We start from the raw sequence: 23899 nt of genomic DNA on the forward strand, positions 1-23899 counted from the left end.
TAGATGAAGATAATGAATAGTAATTATTATATATGATTTGAAATTCAACTTTCAATCATAAACATTTAAAACAATTGCATTAAATGTAGGGTCAGTATCCTTAGGGCACTTGTTAATAATCTATTTCAAGAAAGTTTTAATATCACTTTTATAAGAAATGAAAAAAACTATCAAAATATTAATTATTTTTTTCTTTTTCTATAAATTTTTTTTAACTAGATTCTTAACCGGTGTTCTAAAAACACTAGTTAGTATTTCCCTTAAACCTGATATCCTAAATATTAGAGGGGATCTTAATTCCCAATGCATGCAATTCAGTATTCACACACCTGGCCCACTTTCCTGCATCTACATGACCTGAAAGCAAGATGGCATCTAAATTAAATAACAAAGAAATTTAAGTAGTGCTTCACAGCTGGTCACCACGAAATTATTGTCCAGTAGAAAGAGTTGTTGACTTGACTTAAAACAGGGCGTGTGAAATTGTTGATAAACCCCTCCCCTGGGTGGCGGTGACCCTGGTCTACCTCTGCTCGGTCTCTCTCTCACACATAATCACGCAGAGAAAGAACAGTATCTATTTCCTTTAATAAGCAGGAAATCAGCTACGAATAGGAATCGAATTCGGAATTGTTTCAGGAGGGTTTCGATCTGTAAGTTCTCAATTTTTCACACCTCTTCATCACTTTTATTTCTTTCCTTTCACTACGTCATTGATGTGAAAAATCCAAATCAAATTGTTTTCTCTTTCCTTGATTTGCTTCCCCTTTAATATATTTCTCTTCATTTTAATTGAATGTATATCTTTTTTTTTTGTTTTTTTAATCTATATTAAAGTGCAAGATTTGTCAGTTTCCATGAGCGCTCAAGGAGCCTTACCGTCTTCTTCTTCTTCAAAATCTGGGTGGAAATATGAGGTGTTTCTCAGTTTTAGAGGGGAGGACACCCGTAAAAGTTTTGCGGACCATCTATTTCATGCTTTGGAAAAAAAAGGCATTGTTACCTTTAGGGACAATGAAAAGCTTGAGAGAGGAAAATCTATTTCAGAAGAGCTCTTGAAAGCCATTGAAGAATCGAGACTTGCTATCATCATTTTCTCAGAAAACTATGCATCTTCCAGATGGTGCTTGGATGAACTTGTCCATATTGTTAAATGCAAGAACGAGATAGGATTGGAAGTTGGGCCAGTTTTTTATCATGTGAATCCATCTGACGTACGACATCAGAAGGGAACTTTTGCACAAGCCTTTGATAAACACAAAGAAAGTTTTAAAGAAAGCATAGAGAAGGTGGAAACTTGGAGAGATGCTTTGAGAGAGGTGGCTGGCATCGCTGGTTGGGATTTACAAGATAGGTATACTTTCCATGACAAATGTATTTCTTTTAATATTTAAGCTCCGTTTTTTTTGGGTTTTTTTTTTTAAAAATAACTATAAAACACATACTATATTATAAGTTAGACAACATTTCAAACTTATTGCATTTCTAACAATTCGAGTCCAGTGGACTCGATTTACCTAGAAATATGACGTGGACAAAGTAGGAAATCGAGTTTACTGGACTCGATTTCTATACATAGAAATCGAGTTTAATAAACTCAATTTTGTGTACAGAAACCAAGTTTAACAAACTTGGTTTCTATACATAGAAACCGAGTTTATTAAAATCGATTTCTATGTATAGAAACCGATTTCAATAAAACTGAGAATGCTCATCATTTCTACTCAAAAAATCTCAACTCAACATTACACCCAACAAAAAAAAAAAAAAAAAAAAGAACATAAGACCCAAAAAATAAGCTGTTCCATTTCTCTAAAACACAACCCAAAAACCACATAGAAGATCAAATGAGAAAATGATACCGGTTGTTGGGACGGCGACGGCGACGGTGACGGAGCGGAGGGGCGACGGCATCGGAGCGGAGGGGCGATGTCGACGGAGCAGGTGTTGCAGGAGAGGGAATGAGAGTGAGAGAGATGGACGGCAACGGAGCGGGAATGACCGGAGCCGAGACTCCGTCGCCGTCGCTGTTCCAACAACCGGTATCATTTTCTCATTTGATCTTCTATGTGGTTTTTGGGTTGTGTTTTAGAGAAATGGAAAAGCTTATTTTCTGGGTCTTATGTTCTTTTTTTTTTTTTTTTTTTTTTTTGTTGGGTGTAATGTTGAGTTGAGATTTTTTTAGTAGAAATGATGAGCATTCTCAGTTTTATTGAAATCGGTTTCTATACATCGAAATCGATTTTAATAAACTCGGTTTCTATGTATAGAAACCGAGTTTGTTAAACTTGGTTTCTGTACACAGAAATTGAGTTTATTAAACTCGATTTCTATGTATAGAAATCGAGTTCAGTAAACTCGATTTCCTACTTTGTCCACGTCACATTTCTGAGTAAATTGAGTCCACTGGACTCGAATTGTTAGAAATGCAATAAGTTTGAAATGTTGTCTAACTTATAATATAGTATGTGTTTTATAGTTATTTTTTAAAAAAAACCGTTTTTTTTTAAGTAAAATATTTTTACACTTAAAATAAAATATTTTAAGTGCTTGGTATGACAAGTAAATATTTTTAAGCAAGCCACCAAAACTGGGGGCTTAGCCACCGGATCTGACCATCGGTGATCGGGCCACCGGATCTGGCACCTGGAACCATGGATCCGGTGACCGTCATTGGAGCGGTGTCTCTGACAACTAGAATGACGGCTTTGGTTATTAAACCTTTGGCATCAAAGTGGCATTTCTAACCACCAAACTATTGACATCGGTCATCGTTGGAGTGGTGGCTCCGACCATTGGACCACCAGCACCGGTTGTCAAAACTGCGGCACCAAACTGTCGGAAACTGTGGCTTCAAAGTAGACTAGTGATCTAGCCACCAGATGTGGTGAAGGAAGCCACTATGTCTTTTCGTAAAATATTTTGCCAAAATTTTAAAGGCAAAATGTTTTACATCCTTCTATAAAAGATTTTTAACATAAATTTTTTTACAATTTTGATCACATTTTTTTAGCAAACAAAACCTAAAAAATGGGAAAACATTTTCCGAAAATAGTTTACTTCAATACAAACTGTCTTCTTTCATATATCATGAAGTAAATAATAAATAGTTATTAGAATGTAGCATAATATGCATGGATTCAATTATTACAACATGATACTAGTTAAAATCTTGCCTATTATTTTTATTTTTCCCTTGTGGTTTTATAACGTGTAATGTTACCTTCACCAGAATTTCACAACAAAATCTAGGTGGCAAGCTATTATTAGTTCTAATTTGGACCTACCACTGATATCATTTTTTAACTCACAAATTAACAACTTGCCACCTAGAATTTGCTGATAAATTGTTGTGAATATGTTGTGAGCGTAGCATTACTCTTTTATAATTGGTTTGGACCATTACTTAATTATTTTCTATCTTGTTGACAGACATGAGTCAGAATTTATCCAACACATTATGAAAGATATTATGAAGAAATTGAGTCCAGAATTCTCAAGCTTTACCGAAAACCTTGTAGGAATAGATTCTATCATGGAAAAATTGATCCCTTTGTATTTAGGTTTAGGGAATAGGGTTTACATGTTAGGGATTTGGGGTATGGGGGGGCTGGGAAAGACAACTCTTGCTAGAGCTATTTATCATAGGTATTCTAAATCCTTTGAAGGTTCTAGTTTTATTCAGAGTGTTAGGGAAAGATCAAAACCCTCTTTGCTTGAAATACAACAACAACTACTTGAAAATATTTTGGGGAGTCATGAAAAGATATGGGATGTTTATGAAGGAGTTGAAATAATTAAGAGAAGGTTACGTCAGAAAAAAGTTCTACTTGTCCTAGATGATATTGATCACGTGGACCAATTAGAAAAATTGGCTGGAAAGCATGACTGGTTTGGATTGGGTAGTTGGATCATCATAACAACTAGAGATGAACGTGTTTTCGTCAATCATGAAGGGCTTCAAATATATAAGCCTGATGGATTAGATGGTGATGATGCTTCAAAACTTTTTTGTTTGAAAGCCTTCAAACAGGAACAACCCAAAGAAGGTTATATGCAGCTCTCTCGGAATGTTGTAAAATATGCTAGTGGCCTTCCATTAGCTCTTGTTACTCTGGGTTCCTTTTTGGCTAGAAGAACAGTAGAAGAGTGGCAAAGTGCATTGGATAGTTTTAAAAATATTAAAGGAGATATACATGATATACTTGAAATAAGTTACCATGGACTAGAGGAAATGTGGAAGAATATATTTTTGGATATTGCATGTTTTTTTAGAGGGTGGAGGAAAGATCAAGTAATAGAGATATTAGAGACTTGTGGTTTTAATGCAAAAATTGGTATAAGTGTTCTCGTGGAAAAATCTCTCCTCACTATAGATGACAATAAATGTTTGGGGATGCATGATCTACTAGCAGAAATGGGTCAAAAAAATATTTTTTTAAAATTAGGTGGAAATCTTGGAAAGCAAAGTCGGTTGTGGCTTGTTAAGGACTTGCTTCATGTATTGGAGAACAATATGGTAAGAAAAATGACAAAGCTATAATTTTATTTCAATGAATAATATTGAGTTGGTATGGTAAAATAATTTTGTTCAGTAAGTATTTATGTAACGAAATCAAGAATAAAACATTCATTTACCAAAAACCATGCTAATATATTGTCAATGATGATCTCTTCTATTTTGAAATCATATATTATCTCTTTGTAATTGTTTATGAAATTGAATTTATTTTTCTTGATGTAATGAACTTATTATTCATCTCTTGGTTACTAACTAGAACAAAAGGCTATCTTAACATTTTTTTTAACATAAAAAAATCATTCTATAGTATTTATTTTCTTTTTCCATCACTTTAAAAGTAATCTTGAATTTCTAAAAGGTAGAAGTGCACCTTTCAAGTTTCAATGTATGAATTTTAAACAGATTAATAAGAAAAAAAGACTTAAAAATAAGATGTAATACAATCTATTAATAGGCTTTTATATTTAGTACATTTTACTATCAACATATGATGTTGTACTACGATCTATTAGTTACAAATGGGACTCTTTAGAATCAATTTGGGTTAGTTTTATTAAAATTCATGTTTTGAAAACTTTAGAAGTTGTGTTTAGAAAATTTGTTTTTCAAAATGAAATTAAGTGTTTGGTAAAATATGTAGAAATTATTATTGATATGAAAAATTGCAGTGTGAAAATGCAATTTTATAGTGATTTCAATGAGTTGCTATTTGAAAACACAACTTTTTTTTATTATAAAAATGTAATTTTCTTAAAAACTTAAAGTCAAACACCAATCATATTGCATTTTCATCTAAATTTCTCTTTTTCTCCACTAATCGCATTGCCAAATGGTATAAATTTGAAGTACATTTTACTATTTTTAAGTATTACATTTGGGGTTGGACCCACCATACGGGAGGAGGAATAAAATAAATATATATTTTAGAGAGTTTTATAAATGAAAACTTAGGGAGTAGATATTTTTTTGTCTCCTTTACAGCTTTAAAAATGGTATAAAACTTTAATAATTTTATTATTCTTATCATTTGATTAGGCAAATCACCAAGCCTTTGCTTTTGAAATGTTAGGCAACAGAAGAAATTCAAGCCATAGTTGTTGAAGGCTGGAAAGAGGATTTCAGCCTCGAAGAAATTTCTGAAGGGTTTTCAAAGATGTCTAAACTTAGATTGCTGATAATTGATGGAATGATAATTGATGGAATGAATTCTCTTAATGACCAAAGACATCTTGCTCTTCCTAATAACCTAAGATATCTTCAGTGGAATTTCTGTCCTTTTAAATGTTTGGCATCCAGTCACAAACGAATGGCGTTTGTTCAACTTGTCTTGCAATGCAGCAAATTGGAATATCTTTGGGAAGGAGTAATGGTAATTTTGTTTTCTGTTTTTTTAATTGCGTTTCTATTATTTATTATTATTATTATTATTATTTATTTATATATTTTTTTAAGTTGTAGCTACAAATACAAATACACTCCCAATGTATTTGAACTTCCTACTTTCATTTATAAAGCTGTTTTATTAAATTAATTTCTATGTTTTATGAAAAATATTTTATTTATTTATTTATTTATTTGGTAACAGCGTTCGAACAACTTAAAGTTCATTGATCTTAGTTTTTCCAAAAACCTCATTAGGACACCTGACTTTTCAGGTGTTCCGATACTTGAGGAACTAAATCTTTCTAATTGCGGTCAATTGGTTGAGATCCACCCATCTATTGGACAACTCAAAAAGCTTAGGTACTTATGTCTGTTCTGGTGCGCTTCTCTTACCAATCTTCCCACCATGTCTGCTGCAATGATGCAGTCCCTTATGGTTCTTGATCTTTCTCGTTGCTACAAAATCAGTTCGTTTCCGAAATTTACGGGAATTATGAAAAGCCTATCGAGACTCAATTTGGCCTGGACTGCTATTGAGAAAGTAGAACCCTCATCAATCGAGTGTTTGACTGCCCTTGCTTTCTTAGATCTAAGTCACTGCACACGTCTTGAATATCTTCCAAGCAACATGGATAATTTGAAGTCTCTTGAAATAGTCAAATTTTCCCAATGCTCAAAACTAAAATCGTTGCCAAGGCTTCCATCAAATGTAAGACCAAGGCTTCCATCAAATGTAAGACATATAGAGGCTGAAGGTTTTTCTTTCCTAAACTGGTCGCCAGAAGGGGTCAAACTAAGTATCTGGTCACAACCTCTCTCCCAATGGCTTCCATTTGATGAGAGCGGCAGTCTAGTGGGATTTACAAAACTGTTCCATTTCCTACGGGTAATCTCTTCTCTCTCTCTCTCTCTTGAATAGTTAAATAATAATAGTTAACAATAGTCGTGTTTTGGTTTGAGTACAGGGGCTCTTTTTTCATAATGCCGTTTTGGGTGGATATATTATTCGGTCATGGTCAGCTGTAAAAGAGGGGTTTTCAATAAACATAAAGCTGCCTTCAAATTGGTATAATAGTAAATGGATAGGATTTGCTCTCTGGGCATCACTTCCACAACTTCCACATGTTCTAAAAGTGAAAGATGGTATTAGAGCTCGTGTGATAGTGATATGCGTTGGAAGCAACTTGCCTTTGTACATTCTACTACCTATATAAACGATATTTGCATATTGTATTTGTCTCGTCACCGTTGGTTTACTACTGTTGGGAATGATGAATGCAGTCAGATTACGGTTGAATTTAAGTACAATAACTCAAGTGACTCAACCGTACATATATGGGGGGAATGTGGGGTCAATTTGATATACAAGCAAGGTGTGGTCTGTGTGGGTGAGCTCAACGAAACAAATGCACCATGTTTTATTGAGAGCTTTGGGGAAGTATCCATCTATAAATTAACTGGTAAAAGTCCATCTCAACCATCCTTCCCATTAATGGCCAATCCTATTCTATCTTATTTTCTTTCTAACTATATATACATCTGGTTTTGTCACTGGCAAGTAAGTCAAGTCATTTTTCTTTTTCTTCTTTTGGCTCACCATGTGCAAGCATATATATATTCTTCATAATCATTGGTTTCATGCTGTCCAAAATAGGTAGGAAGCAAACTCAAATTACACTCATTAGTAATGAGTAAATTATTATAATAATCATCATACTAACTCAGGTTTTCACATATATGCAGGTGGTGATGATGATGTACATATAGTTGATGATGATGGTGTACATAAATTCCGTGATGATCTACATAAATTTGGTGATGATTTTAAAGATGTTGATATTTAATAGAGTTGGTGATGGTAATGATTGACATGACTGCAAAAGATGACACCTAAGGGCTGTTAATACTTGACTATCTTTTTTTCATTGGATGGATTTCAATCAAGGCTTAGGCAATTAGATGTGTACATGCATTTCAATCAGCCTGACCATGTTTTAATAAATTTGTATTTGGTTCATTTACAATGATTTGGAAACTTATTCAAGTGGCATATCTGTGCATCTTGTTTGAAAATGAAAATGGAGTGGAAGATCTACTTTTACAGGGGATCTAGGTATAGACAGATACTGAGGTATAAGGTTTTACTAACAATATTTCTTGTTGGATGAATTTCAAGTGAGTTTGGTGCTAATGGATTGCATACAAGGATTACTTCAGGTAACCTTGTCACATTTCTCTCTTCTATGTGGATTTGAGTTAATGTCTATGAGACAGTGATTTGTGAATTTTGAAGCAAAACTTTAAGGTTATAAGTTTTTATCAATCTAGCTATGGTATGAAATAAGCATTAATTTTAGTATTCGGTCTTGAATATTTTCCTTGCAGTTCAAAAGTTGCAAGTTTCAAACAAGTTTACATGTAAAGTAATATTGTTTTCAGATTATAATGGAACCCTATATATTCAAGAGGAAATGTCCTGTTAGTAGTTATGCTTGCCTTTAAACTGTGTTATTTTCTACTATGCATCAAGGGTTGTTAGAGGGCATGTTTGGCAACATTTAGGAGCCTAGTTTGCAGTCTAGTATGTACCTTTTTGGCATTCGTTGTACACTTGAGAGGGAAAGGCCTTTGGATCAGATTCTTGACAGGGTCTATTGAACAAGCATTTCTGTTTTCTCATGGAACAAATTTAATTAATAGGCAAAAACAGATTAATGGGCAATCTTTGAAGTCGTTCCTTTCTTTAAATTTGCTTCCCTAACCCATCATTTCCCTCTTATTGTGGAATTTATGTTCAATTTACTTAATGGGCACTCAAAATACAAGTGTGCTCTACATTCCATACTTTTCTTGTAGAATACATAATTTAGATCACCTGTGTAACCCCATTGCAGCATTCTTTCCAGAGTGCCTAATCTACTCCTCATTACTAGCCAACAATAGAATGCAAGTCTTGTAATAGCGTGAGAGAATCTGATTATTTTCCCCAGTTGATTTTTATTTTTATTTTCTTGTTTCTAGTTTTGCTGCTTCTACTTTCTTAAGTTTATTGTGAATGAAATTTCTTATCCATAAAAGAATTAAAACAGGAAAAAAAAACCCTGCAAAACAAAAGTGGAAGGGACTCTTACCACCTTTAGGTTCTTTACAATTAGACCAACCACTTCTTGATTGTGGCTTGCCCTTATTGGAATTGATTATTCAGAACAACCATATGTGCTGTCAAATTGGTGTCTTCAGCTTTCTTTACATTCCAATCGCTTTTGCATTTGTGCCAATGCCTTGCTTTTATCAGTGTAGATTGGAAGGCATACCTTTAGATTTACCAATTGCTAATGAAATATATGTATCCATAGTAAAGCTGCAAAATTTCTTAGCCCAATCCAGTATTGGGCTATCCAAACTTTGGTCATGTTGAAACTAGACTACCTTTGTCCTTGACTGAACCTCAGCTAGCCTGCTTAGTCTATGTTTTATGTTGGTTTGAGCTCATGCTTGTTCACAAGCCTAAGTAAACTTTATTAACATGCTAAAATCAACAACATAAAATCTGTTGATTTACTAATACAAATTGGCCATCTGAAAGCATAATTCTTTGACACTGATGTTTGTTTAATCCATTGTTGCTGTTATTATCATCATCACATCATAATTATAATTTTACCATAGATGTCTTCTGGTTTGAGAATCTGAAATGTCAGACTAAGATATATAATTCAGTCATCATGATAAGTGAATTTTTGTGGCTGCTAGGCAGTGTGTGGGATGACTGGTGCATGAAGGGCTTTATACGGACAAGCTAATGGGGCAGAGCTATTCCTTCTGCATATGGGAGCTATTCTTTCGCTTCATCATCCCTTCTGCCGGAACGGTTTGGTAAACTCTTTTTTTGTTCTCGGTCAAGAAAATGGTAGACTTCATTTTTTGGCTAGACATATTAAGTCTCTTAACATTTTGTTGCATGCCTATCATTATACTAGGCTTCTAATTTCTCACTGTATGCGGCTCAGAAATTACTTATTTGTGCTACTAGCCTACTACATGCCACATGCATTTGGAGCCACAGAAAAGTTTTCTCTAAACGTGTTTCCTTACACCTGAACTTATCTATGCACTTGGGCTTCAAATGATTTGAAAGGTGGAAACCCACAAGCAGCTAAAATGACTCTCAAGATTGTAATGGTTCTTGTAGTTGCAGAGATGGTTATCATAGGCATGATTCTCTTCTTTTGCCGCAATGTTTTGGGCTATGCCTTCAGCAGAGAGAAGGAAGTTTTGGATCATGATTTGTCTCTCTATAATCATGGATGGCTTACTAGCAGTACTTTCAGGGTAACTTTCTCACATTTCTCTCATGTAATGGGCTTTTACTTGGAGCAAAACTTTTGAATTTTTAACTTATTTATTCAAGGTATACCATCAACTGAGCATTCATTCATTATTCAGTTTAGAATATTTTCTTTAGAATTTAGAAGTTAACTAATAGTAAATAAAATATAAAAAGAAATAAATAAAGGTATCAAACAAGTTTGCTCTTGAATAATTCTGTTTTTGGGTTATAAATTATAATAGTTGTTGCCTAATCATTCAGTATCTTTCTTCAAAACAGACCAGCATATCAAGACAATGTAGAAGTTGTAATCTTTCTTGATGCAATGCCATTGACCCTACAAATCTATTTTCTGCTTTGCATCAGGGATTGCTAGAGGAAGTGGCAGGTAGCATATAGGAGCCTATGTCAATTTTGGGGCATGTTATCTGGTTGGGGTTCGATTAATCATCGTTTCGGCCTTTATTGTACACTGAAGAGGGAAAGGCCTGTAGAGTGGACTATTGACATTGTGCATTGTACAAGCATTTCTATTTCTACTTGCTCTTAAAACAAGTTTCACAAATTGGCAAAAAAAATATTGCCAAGAAAAAAAATCTCCCTCTCTTTATAACTGGTTTTTCTCACACCAAAAACTACAATTCATGTTCAACTTGATCATATAATACGAAAATTTGGAATCTTATAATTTTTTTTTGGTAACAACTCGTGTCTAATCTATATGTTTTAAATTTGGTGATTAGTGAAACATTTTAGGCTAATCAGAATAAACCAATTTTGAAATCTTAGTTGGATTTATGTTGATGTTTCAAGCATCAAAAGCAAGAGAGAGGATATTTGATGGTAATTTTTAGTTGTGGGTTTGATGGTTTGATGGTTGGTAGGTCATGGCATGAGTTGTGGGTTTGATGTTTTGCTCTTTTGTGGGTTTGCTTGCTCTGTATCAGAGAAGAGAGACGAAGAGGAAGAGATGAGGAAGAATGAAAAAATAATATTTAAATGAAGTAGCTAAAAAAATAAAATCATTGATGCTAGTGTTGGGTGTGTTATAAAATGAGATGTTAAAATAAATAAAGCAGCTTTTAAGTTGCTAAATAGCTACAATTTTTGCCTCCCCCGTTGTAAATATTGGTACGGCTGGTTGTGATTAGCAGCAGCGTGAGAAAGGAGCAACAAAGAGAGAGCAAAAATATTGGTACGGCTGGTTTGGTTGAGAATACATAGGGCTAAGATTCAAGGGGTAATTTAGGAATTTCAATAAAATTTTCATTAAACCTAAATCCATTCCCTCCTATTCCCCTCAATTTGGGAGGAACAAAAATTTGAGATTTTGAGGGCTTAGGAGGGAATGAGTATTCCCTCTTAACCATTCCATTCCCTCCCACCTAAACTCGCAAACAAGTCCATTCCCTCCGTTAAAACTCCCAAGCAAGAGGGAAGGAAGAATATTCTAAAAATATTTTTTTTATTCTATTCCATTTCATTCTATTCCCTCCTCCCAAGCAGAGCCTTAAACAAGCAACTATCCAATAATATTACTGTATGGTGGCGATGTGTGGATACTGTGTGTGGTGGCTGTGATATGAGATCGAGGGAATTAGTATTATCTTTTAGTTAAGTATTAGTATTATTTTTTTTCATAAAAAAACTATCATTTTATTTTAAATTCTGGAAAAAAATTAAATAAATTTTTTTTTGTAAGGGCATTAAATGGAATGATGACATTCACAATTATTGCAAATGTAAGGAGTAAGGAGGAAATGTCCTCGTAGATGAAAATCTCTCGTACACGATAGGTACGCCCACCACCACCACATCTCTGATAGCTGGTTAGAGTAGTTTACTTGACTTGAAACAAGGGACAATTAAGGTGTGGACACAAACACACGGAGAAATAAAGAACAGAGTCCATTCCTTTATTAAACTGGGTTTCGATTATTACAATCAATCACTACTAGTCTACTGTTTTTTCAATTTCCAATTCTGTAAGTTGTCATTTTGAACACTTATTTATGCCTTTTATTTCTTTCGTTTCATTTTTTTTCTTTCTTGAAATGAAAAATCTATATCAAATTGTTTTCTTCTTCCTAATTCACTAATTGCCGTGAAGCAAGAGTTTCAACTTTTGTTTGTTTCAAGGTTTAAACCTCGAGTTGGTTTTGATTTTCTCATTACCAACGAAATGATTGAATTCCGTAGTATTTTTTTTTTTTAATCTATTAAATTATCTTTGTCTCATTTCCTATATTTAAATAATTTTCAGTCGTCCTATCTTTGCCAAAAAAAAGAAGAAGGCAAAAACAGGAGTGTTTTGAGGAGGTTTTGGAGGCCATCGCTGCTGTAATTCCTTCTCACAAATGGGTAAGTTCTCACTTTTAAATTTTAACACACAATCCTCTCTTTTTATTATTATTCTTTCACTCCCTGCCTGAAATTAAAATCCCACTTCACATCGTTTTCTTCTTCCCTAATTTAATTATATATTTTTCTTTATTTTTAATTGGTTGTACTTCTTTTATCTAAATTTCCAACAGATTCAATGAAGCGTAAAAGAGAGTCATCACCATCACCATCTTCTTCTTCAACGCGTCAGCCAAAATATGATGTATTTCTTAGTTTTAGGGGTGAGGACACCCGAAATAATTTTACTGACCACTTGTATGTTGCTTTGAAAGGAAAGGGGATTATTACTTTCAGAGATGAAGAAGAACTCAAGAAAGGAAAATGTATTTCTAAGCTCTTCAAAGCAATTGAAGAATCACAGTTTGCTATCATCATTCTCTCAAAAAACTATGCATCTTCAACGTGGTGCTTGGATGAGCTTGTCAAGATTATCAAATGCATGAAAGAAACGAAACTAATAGTTTTGCCAGTTTTTTATGATGTGGAACCGTTTGATGTACGGAAACAAACGGGAACTTTTGAACAAGCCTTTATTAATCACCAGAAACGCTCTGAGGATAACATAAAGAATGTGGAAACATGGAGAACTGCTCTAAGAGAAGTGGCTGATATCTCCGGTTGGCATCTACAAAATAGGTAATTTCCATGAATTTCAAATGATAAGCTTCTTTTAATTACCGTGAACCATCTAATTGGCTAAGAGAACGTATCATAATATACATGGATTGAACTACAACTTGGTATACTAGTTAAAATTCTGTTAAATTTTTAGGAACAGTAAAAGTGGTTGTGAATCTAGGCTTAGGAAAGCTCTGTGAAAAGATCAAAATGGAATTACTTGATTCAAGAATATATATATATATATATATCACTTTTGGTGACATTTTTTTTTTTGAGAATAAAATCTGCTGACATTAATTTTTTATATTATATTCTTTTTGAATATAATATAATCCTTGATAAGGAGATGGCCTATAGCTAGATCTTTTGCTTCCTCTTATTTAAGTGGATAAAGTTTTCTTATTGTTTGAAAAGTCGTCCAACAAAACATAAAAAGGTTTCCAAAACATTTTACTTGACAAATCATTACAAATAAACTTTGCAACATCAAAAACTCTCCAAACTCCAAAGACAATTCCTCTCTCATCACGGTTCGACTATTGACCGCCATTAATGGACAGTTGACCGGTATTGACTATCTGTGGATTTTTTCCCCAATGCTTTTTTTTTTAAATAAAATTTTCGAATAAATTCAGACTTTAGGTCAATATTAACATTTGAGGATCCCAGATGACCCAAAAAATACAAAATGTTTTATTAGCTCATTTTCAATATTGCAACCAAATACATGAAAATGAGTCAATTTTCTGACAAATATTTTTAGTCAAAACAAATGGAGCATTTATTTCATAGGAAAACTTTTATAAATTCTTCTTTGGTCCCTTAAGAATTAAAGTCATTCAAAGTGAAATTTTGGAGAATTATAACACTTTTAGAACTCAACATGATGCAATCATCCAAAATTAACTTTTGGCAAGTTATAATTTTGATTCAAGGTGGGCATGCCAATTTCATAAAGATTTAATTTTGGCTCATTCATTATTGAGGTTAAAAAAAATTATCAAACCAATTTGTCCATTTTATTCCCATTCCCAAACCAATTGTTTACATAATTTAATTTGAAGAAGTATAGCTTTGAGGAGTTTATCATTGATATTAGGGTGCTTTTGAATGATTTTACTCAAAGAGAAACATAACATACCTTTGGGCCTCGACTAAAGAAGTAAAAGCTTGGGTTTGTGTTGGCACAAATGTATAAATCATTAAATTTTATTTTTAATTAATAGAAACCAATACCTCCTCTTCACTCATTCACCTGGTATACAAAGTTTTTTCAATTGTCTACTTTGAAAATTTTGAGTATTGCCATTGTTATTAATATTTTGTACTCAACAACCTCAAAGGGTCTTAAACATTTATATTTAGCATGTTCAACTTAAAATATTCCAATGAGGTTTCTCTCAGCAATCAAGCATGAAATGAGATGCTTAATTTTTTTGCCCAATCATTGTATCTCTTGACGAAATAGATTTTGGATTTAGTGGATCCAATATCATTGCTAACCTAAGAAAATTAGTGGACTAATTCAAGAAAAGATATTTCCCAAGGAGTATCTTTGCCTAATATTTTTCTTTCTCCCCTGAAGTTTTATAATTGGTTTGGACCATCATGTAATTATTTTCTATCTTCTTTGCAGGCATGAGTCTGAAATTATCCAACACATTGTGAAAGGAATTACGGAGAAATTAAGTTCTAAATCCTCAAGCATTAACAAAAATTTGATAGGAATAAAATCTATGGTGGCAGAATTGATCCCATTGTATTTAGGTTTTGGGAACGATATTTACATGATGGGGATTTGTGGTATGGGGGGTCTGGGAAAAACAACTCTTGCTAGTGCTATATATTACGAGTATTTTGATCATTTTGAAGGTTCTAGTTTTATTGCCAATGTTAGGGAAAGATCAGAAAAAGGTGAACTGCATGAATTACAACAACAATTGCTTGATGAAATTTTGGAGGGAAGTAATATAAAGATCTACAATGTTCAAGTAGGAGTTAAAAAAATCAAGAGTAGTGGGTTACGTCATAAAAAAGTTCTACTTGTCCTAGATGATGTTAATCACAAGGACCAATTAGAAAAATTGGCTGGAGTGCACGATTGGTTTGGATTAGGTAGTTGGATCATCATAACTACTAGAGATGAACATGTGTTAGTCGATCTTGGAGTGCTTAAAATATATAAGCCTAATGGATTAGATGATGATGATGCTTCAAAACTTTTTTGTTTGAAAGCCTTCAAAAAGGAGCAACCCGAAGAAGGTTATATGCAGCTCTCCCAGAAAGTTGTAGAATATGCTAGTGGCCTTCCATTAGCTCTTGTTACTTTGGGTTCCTTTTTGGTTGGAAGAACAGTTGAAGAGTGGCAAAGTGCATTGGACAGTTTTAAAAATATTAAAGGGGATATACATGATATACTTAAAATAAGTTATGATGGACTAGAGGAAATGTGGAAGGAGATATTCTTAGATATTGCATGTTTCTTTAGAGGGCAAAAGAAAGATAAAGTAATACAAATATTAGAGAATTGTGGTTTTGATGCAAGAATTGGTGTAAGTGTTCTTGTGGAAAGATCTCTCCTAACGGTGGATTACCAAGGACGTTTTGGGATGCATGATCTACTATCAGAAATGGGTCAAAAAATTATTCGTTTTGAATCAGGTGGAAAGCTTGGAAGGCAAAGCCGGTTGTGGCTTGTTGAGGACTTGCTTCATGTATTGGAGAACGATATGGTAAGAAAAATGACAAAGCTATAATTTTATTTCAATGAATAATATTGAGTTGGTATAGTAAAATAATTTACCAATTACCATGCTAATATATTGTCAATGATGATCTCTTATATTTTGAAAACATATATTATCTCTTTGTAATTGTTTATGAAATTGAGTTTATTTTTCTTGATGTAATGAACTAATTATTCATCTCTTGGTTACTACCTATAACAAAAGGCTATCTTAACATTTTTTTTTTAATATAAAAAAAAAATCATTCTATAGGCTTTATTTTCATTTTCCATCACTTTAAAGGTAATGTTTTGATTTCCTTCCCCCCCCCCCCTCCCTCCTTTGGTCTTGAATTTCTAAAAGGTAGAAGTGCACCTTTCAAGTTTTAATATATGAATTTTAAGTAGATTAATAAGAAAAAAAAGACTTAAAAATAAGATGTAATACAATCTATTAATAGGCCTTTATATGTAGTACATTTTACTATCAACATATGATGTTGTACTACGATCTATTGGTTACTAATGGGACTCTTCAGAATCCGTTTGGGTTAGTTTTATGAAAATTCATGTTTTGAAAACTTTAGAAGTTGTGTTTAGAAAATATGTTTTCCAAAATGAAATTAGGTGTTTGGTAAAATATGTAGAAATTATAATTGATGTAAAAAATTGCAGCGTGAAAATGCAATTTTCTCTTTTTCTCCAAAAAATCTCAATGCCAAATGGTATATAATTTGAAGTACATTTTACTATTTTTAAGTATTACATTTGGGGTTGGACCCACCATATGGGAGGGGCTTTAAGGGGAGGAGGAATAAAAGAAATATATATTTTAGAGAGTTTTATTTATGAAAACAGCATTCTCATCAAGAGTTCTAAAAATTTTAGCATTTAGCATCTAAAAACCAAGTCTTTTGGGTAGTTTTTGTGGTTATAAATGCTAAAAATAGTATTTTGGCATTTATAACACTCTTGATGAGAATGCTCTAGAAGTAGATATTTTTTATCTCCTTTACAGCTTTAAAAACAATATAAAACTTAAATAGTACTATTATTCTTATCATTTGATTAGACAAATCACCAAGCCTTTGCTTTTGAAATCTTAGGCAACAGAAGCAATTCAAGCCATAGTTGTCGAAGTTCGGAATGAGTATTTTGAAGAATTTTCTGTGGGGTTTTCAAAGATGTCTAATCTTAGATTGCTTATAATTGATAAAGAGAGCATTCCTAATGACCAAGGACATCTTGCTCTTCCTAATAACTTAAGATATCTTTCGTGGAGGGACTGTGGTTTTAAAAGTTTGGCCTCCAGTCACAAACGAATGGCGTTTGTTCAACTTGACTTGCAATTTAGCAAATTTGAATATCTTTGGAAAGGAGTAATGGTAATTTTGTTCTTTTTAAATGCCTTTCTAGTTTCTATTATTTATTACTTTTTTTTTTCCTTTTTTGTAAGTGTAGCTACAAATACAAATAAACTTATAAAGTTGATTAACGAAATCTCTTTTTTTTTTTTTTGGTGACAGCATTCAGTCAACTTAAAGTTCATTGATCTTCGTTATTCCTACAACCTTATTAGGACACCTGACTTTTCAGGTGTTCCGATACTTGAGGAATTAAACCTTTGTTGGTGCCATCGATTGGTTGAGATCCACCCATCTATTGGACAACTCAGCAAACTTAGGTATTTACATCTGAAAGGCTGCTTTTCTCTTACCGATCTTCCCAGTATGTCTGCTGAAATGCAGTCCCTTACAGTTCTTAATCTCTATTGTTGCTACAAAATCAGCTCGTTTCCAAAATTTACTGGAATTATGAAAAGCCTATCGGAACTCAATTTGGGTGGAACTGCTATTAAGGAAGTACCATCCTCATCAATCGAGTGTTTGACTACCCTTACTTTATTAAATCTAAGTTTCTGCCTCAATCTCAAATGTCTTCCAAGCAACATGGATAATTTGAGGTCTCTTGAAACACTCTCTCTTTCCCGTTGCAAAAAACTAAAATCTTTGCCAAGGCTTCCATCAACTGTAAGAAAAATAAATGCTAAAGCTTGTTCTTCCCTAAAATCTTTGCCAAGGCTTCCATCAACTTTACGATATATAAGTGTTCAAAATTGTTCTTCCCTAAAATGGATACCAGGACGGGTCAAACTGAGTATCTGGTCACAACCTCTCTCCCGATGGCTTTCGTATGATGGGAGCGGCAGTCGAGTGGGATCTACAATATTGTACTATTTCCTACAGGTAATCTCTTCTCTCTCTCTCTCTCATAGTTAAATAAAACAGTTAACAATAGTTGTGTTTTGGTTTGGGTACAGGGACTCCTTTGTCGTAAAGCCGTTTTGGATGGATTTATTATTCCGTCATGTTTAGCTGAAATAGAGAGGAATTCAATAAGCATAGAGCTGCCTTCAAATTGGTATAATAGTAAATGGAAAGGATTCGCTCTCTGGGCATCACTATCAGATTTTATATCGAGGGCAGATTATACAGACTTTGAAGATGGTATTAGAGCTCATGTGATAGCCCTTGTTGATATGCCTCAGAATCACTGTGCCTTTGAACTTTTTACTACATGGATACATTGTGGGGTCAGTATTTGCCTATTGTATTTGTCTAGTGATGATTGGTTTGCTACTGTTGGGAATGATGAATGTAGTCAGATTAAGGTTATATTTGAGACCAATAAAAGAACCCTGTATATGAGGGAATGTGGGGTCAGTTTGATATACAAGCAAGATGTGGAAGATTTCAACCAAACAAATGCACAATGTTTGATTGAGAGATTTGGGAAAGTCTCCATTTATAAATTAACTGGTAATGACCATCTCAACCATCCTTCCCATTAATGGCAAATCCTATTCTATCTTATTTTCTTTCTAACTATATATCTTGTTTTGTCATTGGCAAGTAAGTCAAGTCAATTTTCTTTTTCTTCTTTTGGCTTATCATGCGCAAGCATATATATTCTTCATAATCATTGTTGTCATGCTTTCCGAAATAGGTAGGAAGCAAACTCAAATTACACTCATTAGTAATGAGTGAATTATTATAATAATCATCATACAAACTCAGGTTTTCACATATATGCAGCTGGTGATGATGATGATGATGATGATGTACATATGGTTGATCGATGATGATGATGATGATGTACATATAATCCGTGATGATGGACTTATATTTGGTGATGATGATTTTGATAATGATGATATATAGAGTTGGTGATGATAATGATTGACATGACTGCAAAAGATGACACCTAAGTGTGGTTTGTACTCTGACTATCTTTTTTTCATTGGATGAATTTCAATCAAGGCTTTTGCAATTAGATGTGTACATGCATTTTAATCAGCCTGACCATGTTTTAATCAATTTGTATTTGGTTCATTTACAATGATTTGGAAACTTGTTCAAGTGGCATATTTGTGCATCTTGTTTCAAAATGAAAATGGAGTTGCAGATCTACTTTTATTGGGGATCTAGCCACTAGGTATAGACAGATAATGAGTTATAAGGTTTTACTAATAGTATTTCTTGTTGGATGAATTTCAAGTGAGTTTAGTGCCATTAGATTGCATGCAAGCATTACTTCGGGTAACTTTGTCACATTTCTCTCTTCTATGTGGATTTGAGTTAATTTATGTTCAATTTAATTAATGGGCACTCAAAATACAAGTGTGCTCTACATTCCGTACTTTTCTTGTAGAATACATAATTTAGATCACCTGTGTAGCCCCAATGCAGCATTCTGTCCGGAGTGCCTAATCTATTCCTCATTACTAGCCAACAATAGAATGCAAGTCTTGTAATTGCTTGAGAGAATCAGATGATTTTCTCCCCAGTTGATTTTTATTTTTATTTTCCTGTTTCTAATTTTGTTGCTTCTACTTTCTTAAGTTTATTGTTAATAAAATTTCTTATCCATAAAAGAATTAAAACAAGAAAAAAAAATGCAAAACAAGAATGGAAGGGACTCTCACCAGAGTTACTCCACTTTTAGGTTCTTTACAATTAGACCAACCACTTCTTGATTGTGGCTTGCCCCTTATTGGAATTGATTGTTCAGACCAACCATATGTGCTGTCAAATTGGTGTGTTCAGCTTTCTTTACATTCCAATTGCTTCTGCATTTGTGACAATGCCCTGCTTTTATCAGTGTAGATTAGAAGGCACACCTTTAGATTTACCAATTGCTAATGAAATATATGTATCGATATTAAAGCTGCAAAATTTCTCAGTTCAATCCAGTATTGGGCTATACAAACTTTGGTCATGTTGAAACTAGACTATCTTTGTCCTTGACTGAACCTCAGCTAGCCTGCTTAGTCTATGTTTTATGTTGTTTTGAGCTCATGCTAGTTCACAAGCCTAAGTGAACTTTTTTAACTTGCTAAAATCAACAACATAAAATCTGTTAATTTACTAAAACAAATTGGCAATCCAAAAGCATAATTCTTTGACACTGATGTTTGTTTAATCCATTGTTGCAGTTATTACCATCTTCACATCATAATTATAATTTTACCATAGATATCTTCTGGTTTGAGAATCTGAAATGTCAGACTAAGAGATATAATTCAGTCATCATGATAAGTGAATTTTTGTGGCTGCTAAGCAGTGTGTGGGATGGCTGGTGCATGAAGGGCTTTATATAGACAAGCCAATGGGGCAGAGCTATTCCTTCTGCGTAGGGAGTTCTTTCGCTTCACCGTTCCTACTGCTGGAATGGTTTGGTAATTTCTTTTTGTTCTTTCTTTCAAGAAAATGGTAGTCTTCATTTTTTGGCTACATATATTTTGTCTCTTAACATTTTTTTGCATGCCAATCATTATATTATTCTTCTAATTTCTCACTGTATGCAGCTTGAAAATTACTTATTTGTGCTACTAGCCTACTACATACCACATGCATTTGGAGCCACAGCAGAGTTTGCTCTAAACGTGTTTCCTTACACCTGAACTTATCTAAGCATGGTATACAGTTGTTTTGAAAAAGAATGCATCAAACACTTTGTAGCACTCAGGCTTCAAATGAGTTGGGAGGTGGGAATCCACAAGCAGCTAAAATGACTTTCAAGATTGTAATAGTTCTTGTAGTTGCAGAGATGGTTATCATAGGCATGATTCTCTTCTTTTGCCACTATGTTTTCGGCTATGCCTTCAGCAGTGAGAAGGAATTTTTGGATCATGATTTGTCTCTCAATAATCATGGATGGCTTACTAGCAGTACTTTCAGGTAACTTTCTCACATTTCTCTCATGTAATGGGCATTTACTTGGAGCAAAACTTTTGAAGTTCTAACTTATTCAAGGTATATCATCAACTGAACATTCATTCATTATTCAGTTTAGAATATTTTCTTTAGAATTTAGAAGTTAACTAATAGTAAATAAAATATAAAAATAAATAAATAAAGGTATCAAACAAGTTTTCTCTTGAATAATTTTTGGGTTATAATAGCTGTGGCCTAATCATTCAGTATCTTTCTTCCAAACAGACCAGTATATCAAGACAAAGTAGAAGTTGTAATCTTCCTTGATGTAATGCCATTAACCCTACAAAGTTATTTTCTGCTGTGCATCAGGGGTTGCTACTTGCTAGAGGAAGTGGCTGGTACCATATAGGAGCCTATGTCAATCTTGGGGCATGTAATCTGGTTGGGGTTCCATTAGTCGTCGTTTGGGCCTTTGTTGTACACTGAAGAGGGAAAGGCCTGTAGATTGGACTATTGACATTGTCTACTGTACAAGCATTTCTATTTCTACTTGCTCTTAAAACAAGTTTCACAAATTGGCAAAGAAAATTTATTATTGCCAAGAAAAAAATCTCCCTTCCTTTATAATTGGTTTTTCTCACACCAAAACCTACAATTCATGTTCAACTTGATCATATAATATGAAATTTTGGAATCTTATAATTTTTTTTTTGGAATAACTCGTGTCTAATCTATATGTTTTAAATTTGGTGGTAAGTGAACCAATTTAGGCTTATTAGAATAAACCAATTTTGAATTCTTAGTTGGATTTATGTTGATGTTTCAAGCATCAAAAGCAAGAGAGATGAAATTTGATGGTGATTTTTAGTCTGGACTCTAGAGTGGTCAAGTTTAATGGACAAAATATATTATTTGTGATACCAGAGACTATATAATTTGGCTAATCCAACTTTCAAAAAAAAAAAAAAAAAATTTGCTAATCCTTATTTTCATCCAATTGTATAGAAATGCACATTTTTTGCTTTATGAAGGAATTAAAAAAAAAAAATAATAATATCATTATTCTACCATTTGGCACAGTTTGAAGGCCGAAATCATTTTTTTTTTTTTTTTTTGTCTTTCCAAAGTTCTTTTTGTGAAGATTTTGGGCTTTTGGGAATTAGGACAGGAGTCTTTAGTAAGATGATAATAATTTTTGGTGGGTTTTAGTTAGCTCAGTTGGTTAAGTTTCTTATCATCAAATAAGAGTTATCTAGGCTATGATACCCGCCTACACCAAAAAAAAAAAAAAACAATTTGTCAAGCTTTCCTTTGCAAATTATTTGTAAGTTACTTTCCCTTTCTTTTGCTTAAATTTCAGTTGATTCTAGGCAAATCTACAATGAATATGATTGACACTAATAAAACATTGGAAACATTTTAGTCCAGAATAATTTATCTTGGGAATTATTGAATAGATTCAAATCTTTCTTGCTTTTCTTGTCCATTTGGTGGGCGGATGTTTGATTTTTAATAATGGGTAAATAAAGTATTGGGTAAATATTTTTTTTAAACCAAATACTTTAGGGGAGTTTCAAATCAAACCCTATAATTTCGTTAGTTTCAAATCAAATTCTAGATTGTTACAATATCAATAAGTTAGAAATTCATCAGTGCTTAGAAAAGAGCACGGTCCTTGCATAGAAGCAATAAAAAAAGTTGAGTCGTCTTTTGATATGTAATAATGCTTCATTCTAAATAGATGAAAGAACACAATGAAGCAGTGTGCTAAGGACCAAGTTGAGTCCTCTATTGAATGCTATCAGATCATATGGCAAGAAATACCTACAGAGAAAGCAAATAAGGAAACCTGGAAACCAACTCCAGAATTTTTTGTGGAAAGTACCACTAGTGTGGTGCTAAGAGGCTCAGATGAAAGAGTTTTAAAAGTTTGGGTATCATTGATTCCTGAAGTCAATCAAACAGTGATAGATGCTTTAGCATTTAGACAAGCTATCCTCCTTGACCTTGTTAAAAATGAAAATTTCAATAATGTTATTGTAGAAAGAGAAATGCTCTACAGGTAATTCAAGCTATTCCAAGAAAATCCCAGTTGGTCATAGTTTTTGTAAATGGACTTTAGAGCATGATTTTAAAGGGCCTTTGTTCCCTAGCAGTTTTCAGGGAGATACGATTTAAGCCCTGTTGTATACTTGTATGTATGATTCCTTTGGGTGTTGTTAGCTTTTTATAAAGCTCCATTTTGTGAGAAAAACAAAAAAGAAATTAAAATCCACAATCCAACTAAAAAAAAGTTTAGGGTTTGTATTGACACAATTTTAAAAGTTTAGGGCTTAATTTAAAATTAGCAGAATTATCGAGTTTAATTTGTAAAATAGTCTTATTATATACCTCCTATGGTTTTCTTCTCAAAGAAAAAAAAAACCCTCCTATGGTTTAATTTTAAAATTATAAGATTTATTTTGAAATTACACTTAAAATATAATTTTTTTTTATAGAAAAATACAACGTTTAAATTTACTATACTCTTAAAAAAAAAAAAAACCCTCAATTTTCCTAACAAGGAGAGATGAAACTCTTCTATAAAAATTGAGATGATTTTTTTTTTTTTTTTTGAGAAAAGGGTGAGAGGAATTTTTTTTTAGAGAAAGGATTTTACTGATGGATGCCCTAGGGCATCTATTAATAAATTATCT

General features: G+C 33.2%; 2 protein-coding genes across 7 annotated transcripts in view; both read left to right on the plus strand.

Moving 5' to 3' along the window:
- Positions 1–21827, plus strand: part of LOC115959854 (TMV resistance protein N-like) — a 98013-nt gene extending 76186 nt beyond the window's left edge. Inside the window, exons 3-11 of the mRNA XM_031078484.1 lie at positions 14896–15991; positions 17091–17369; positions 17511–17668; positions 17774–18230; positions 18305–18803; positions 19080–19257; positions 20608–20722; positions 20852–21224; positions 21573–21827. Coding sequence (XP_030934344.1) covers positions 14896–15991; positions 17091–17369; positions 17511–17668; positions 17774–18230; positions 18305–18803; positions 19080–19126 — 2536 coding nt within the window. The 3' untranslated portion in view covers positions 19127–19257; positions 20608–20722; positions 20852–21224; positions 21573–21827. The remainder of the gene's footprint in view (positions 1–14895; positions 15992–17090; positions 17370–17510; positions 17669–17773; positions 18231–18304; positions 18804–19079; positions 19258–20607; positions 20723–20851; positions 21225–21572) is intronic.
- LOC115959855 (TMV resistance protein N-like) lies at positions 326–10944 on the plus strand. 6 transcript variants are annotated; one of them, XM_031078487.1, is made up of 9 exons: positions 326–653; positions 838–1354; positions 3433–4519; positions 5592–5891; positions 6108–6791; positions 7649–8122; positions 9659–9781; positions 9886–10237; positions 10602–10944. In XM_031078487.1, the coding sequence occupies exons 2-6, from the start codon at positions 858–860 to the stop codon at positions 7670–7672; spliced, it is 2592 nt and encodes an 863-aa protein (XP_030934347.1). In that variant the 5' UTR covers positions 326–653; positions 838–857; the 3' UTR covers positions 7673–8122; positions 9659–9781; positions 9886–10237; positions 10602–10944. The 6 variants fall into 6 exon arrangements, 5 of the variants coding, with proteins under 5 accessions (XP_030934347.1, XP_030934348.1, XP_030934346.1 ...); XM_031078488.1 differs by having other exon boundaries at positions 9916–10237; XM_031078486.1 differs by having other exon boundaries at positions 9663–10237.
- Positions 21828–23899: the final 2072 nt, after the last annotated feature.

This window comes from Quercus lobata, chromosome 9 (genome assembly GCF_001633185.2).
Source record: "Quercus lobata isolate SW786 chromosome 9, ValleyOak3.0 Primary Assembly, whole genome shotgun sequence".
Classification (NCBI taxonomy): domain Eukaryota; kingdom Viridiplantae; phylum Streptophyta; class Magnoliopsida; order Fagales; family Fagaceae; genus Quercus; species Quercus lobata.

What these genes read in the sequence shown, in the direction of transcription:
- LOC115959855 (XM_031078487.1), top strand. Translation starts at nt 858, where the DNA reads ATGAGCGCTCAAGGAGCCTTACCGTCTTCTTCTTCTTCAAAATCTGGG. An exon ending in GGTTGGGATTTACAAGATAG is followed by an intron (nt 1,355 to 3,432) that starts GTATACTTTCCA and finishes TCTTGTTGACAG; the next exon opens with ACATGAGTCAGAATTTATCC. An exon ending in ATCTTTGGGAAGGAGTAATG is followed by an intron (nt 5,892 to 6,107) that starts GTAATTTTGTTT and finishes ATTTGGTAACAG; the next exon opens with CGTTCGAACAACTTAAAGTT.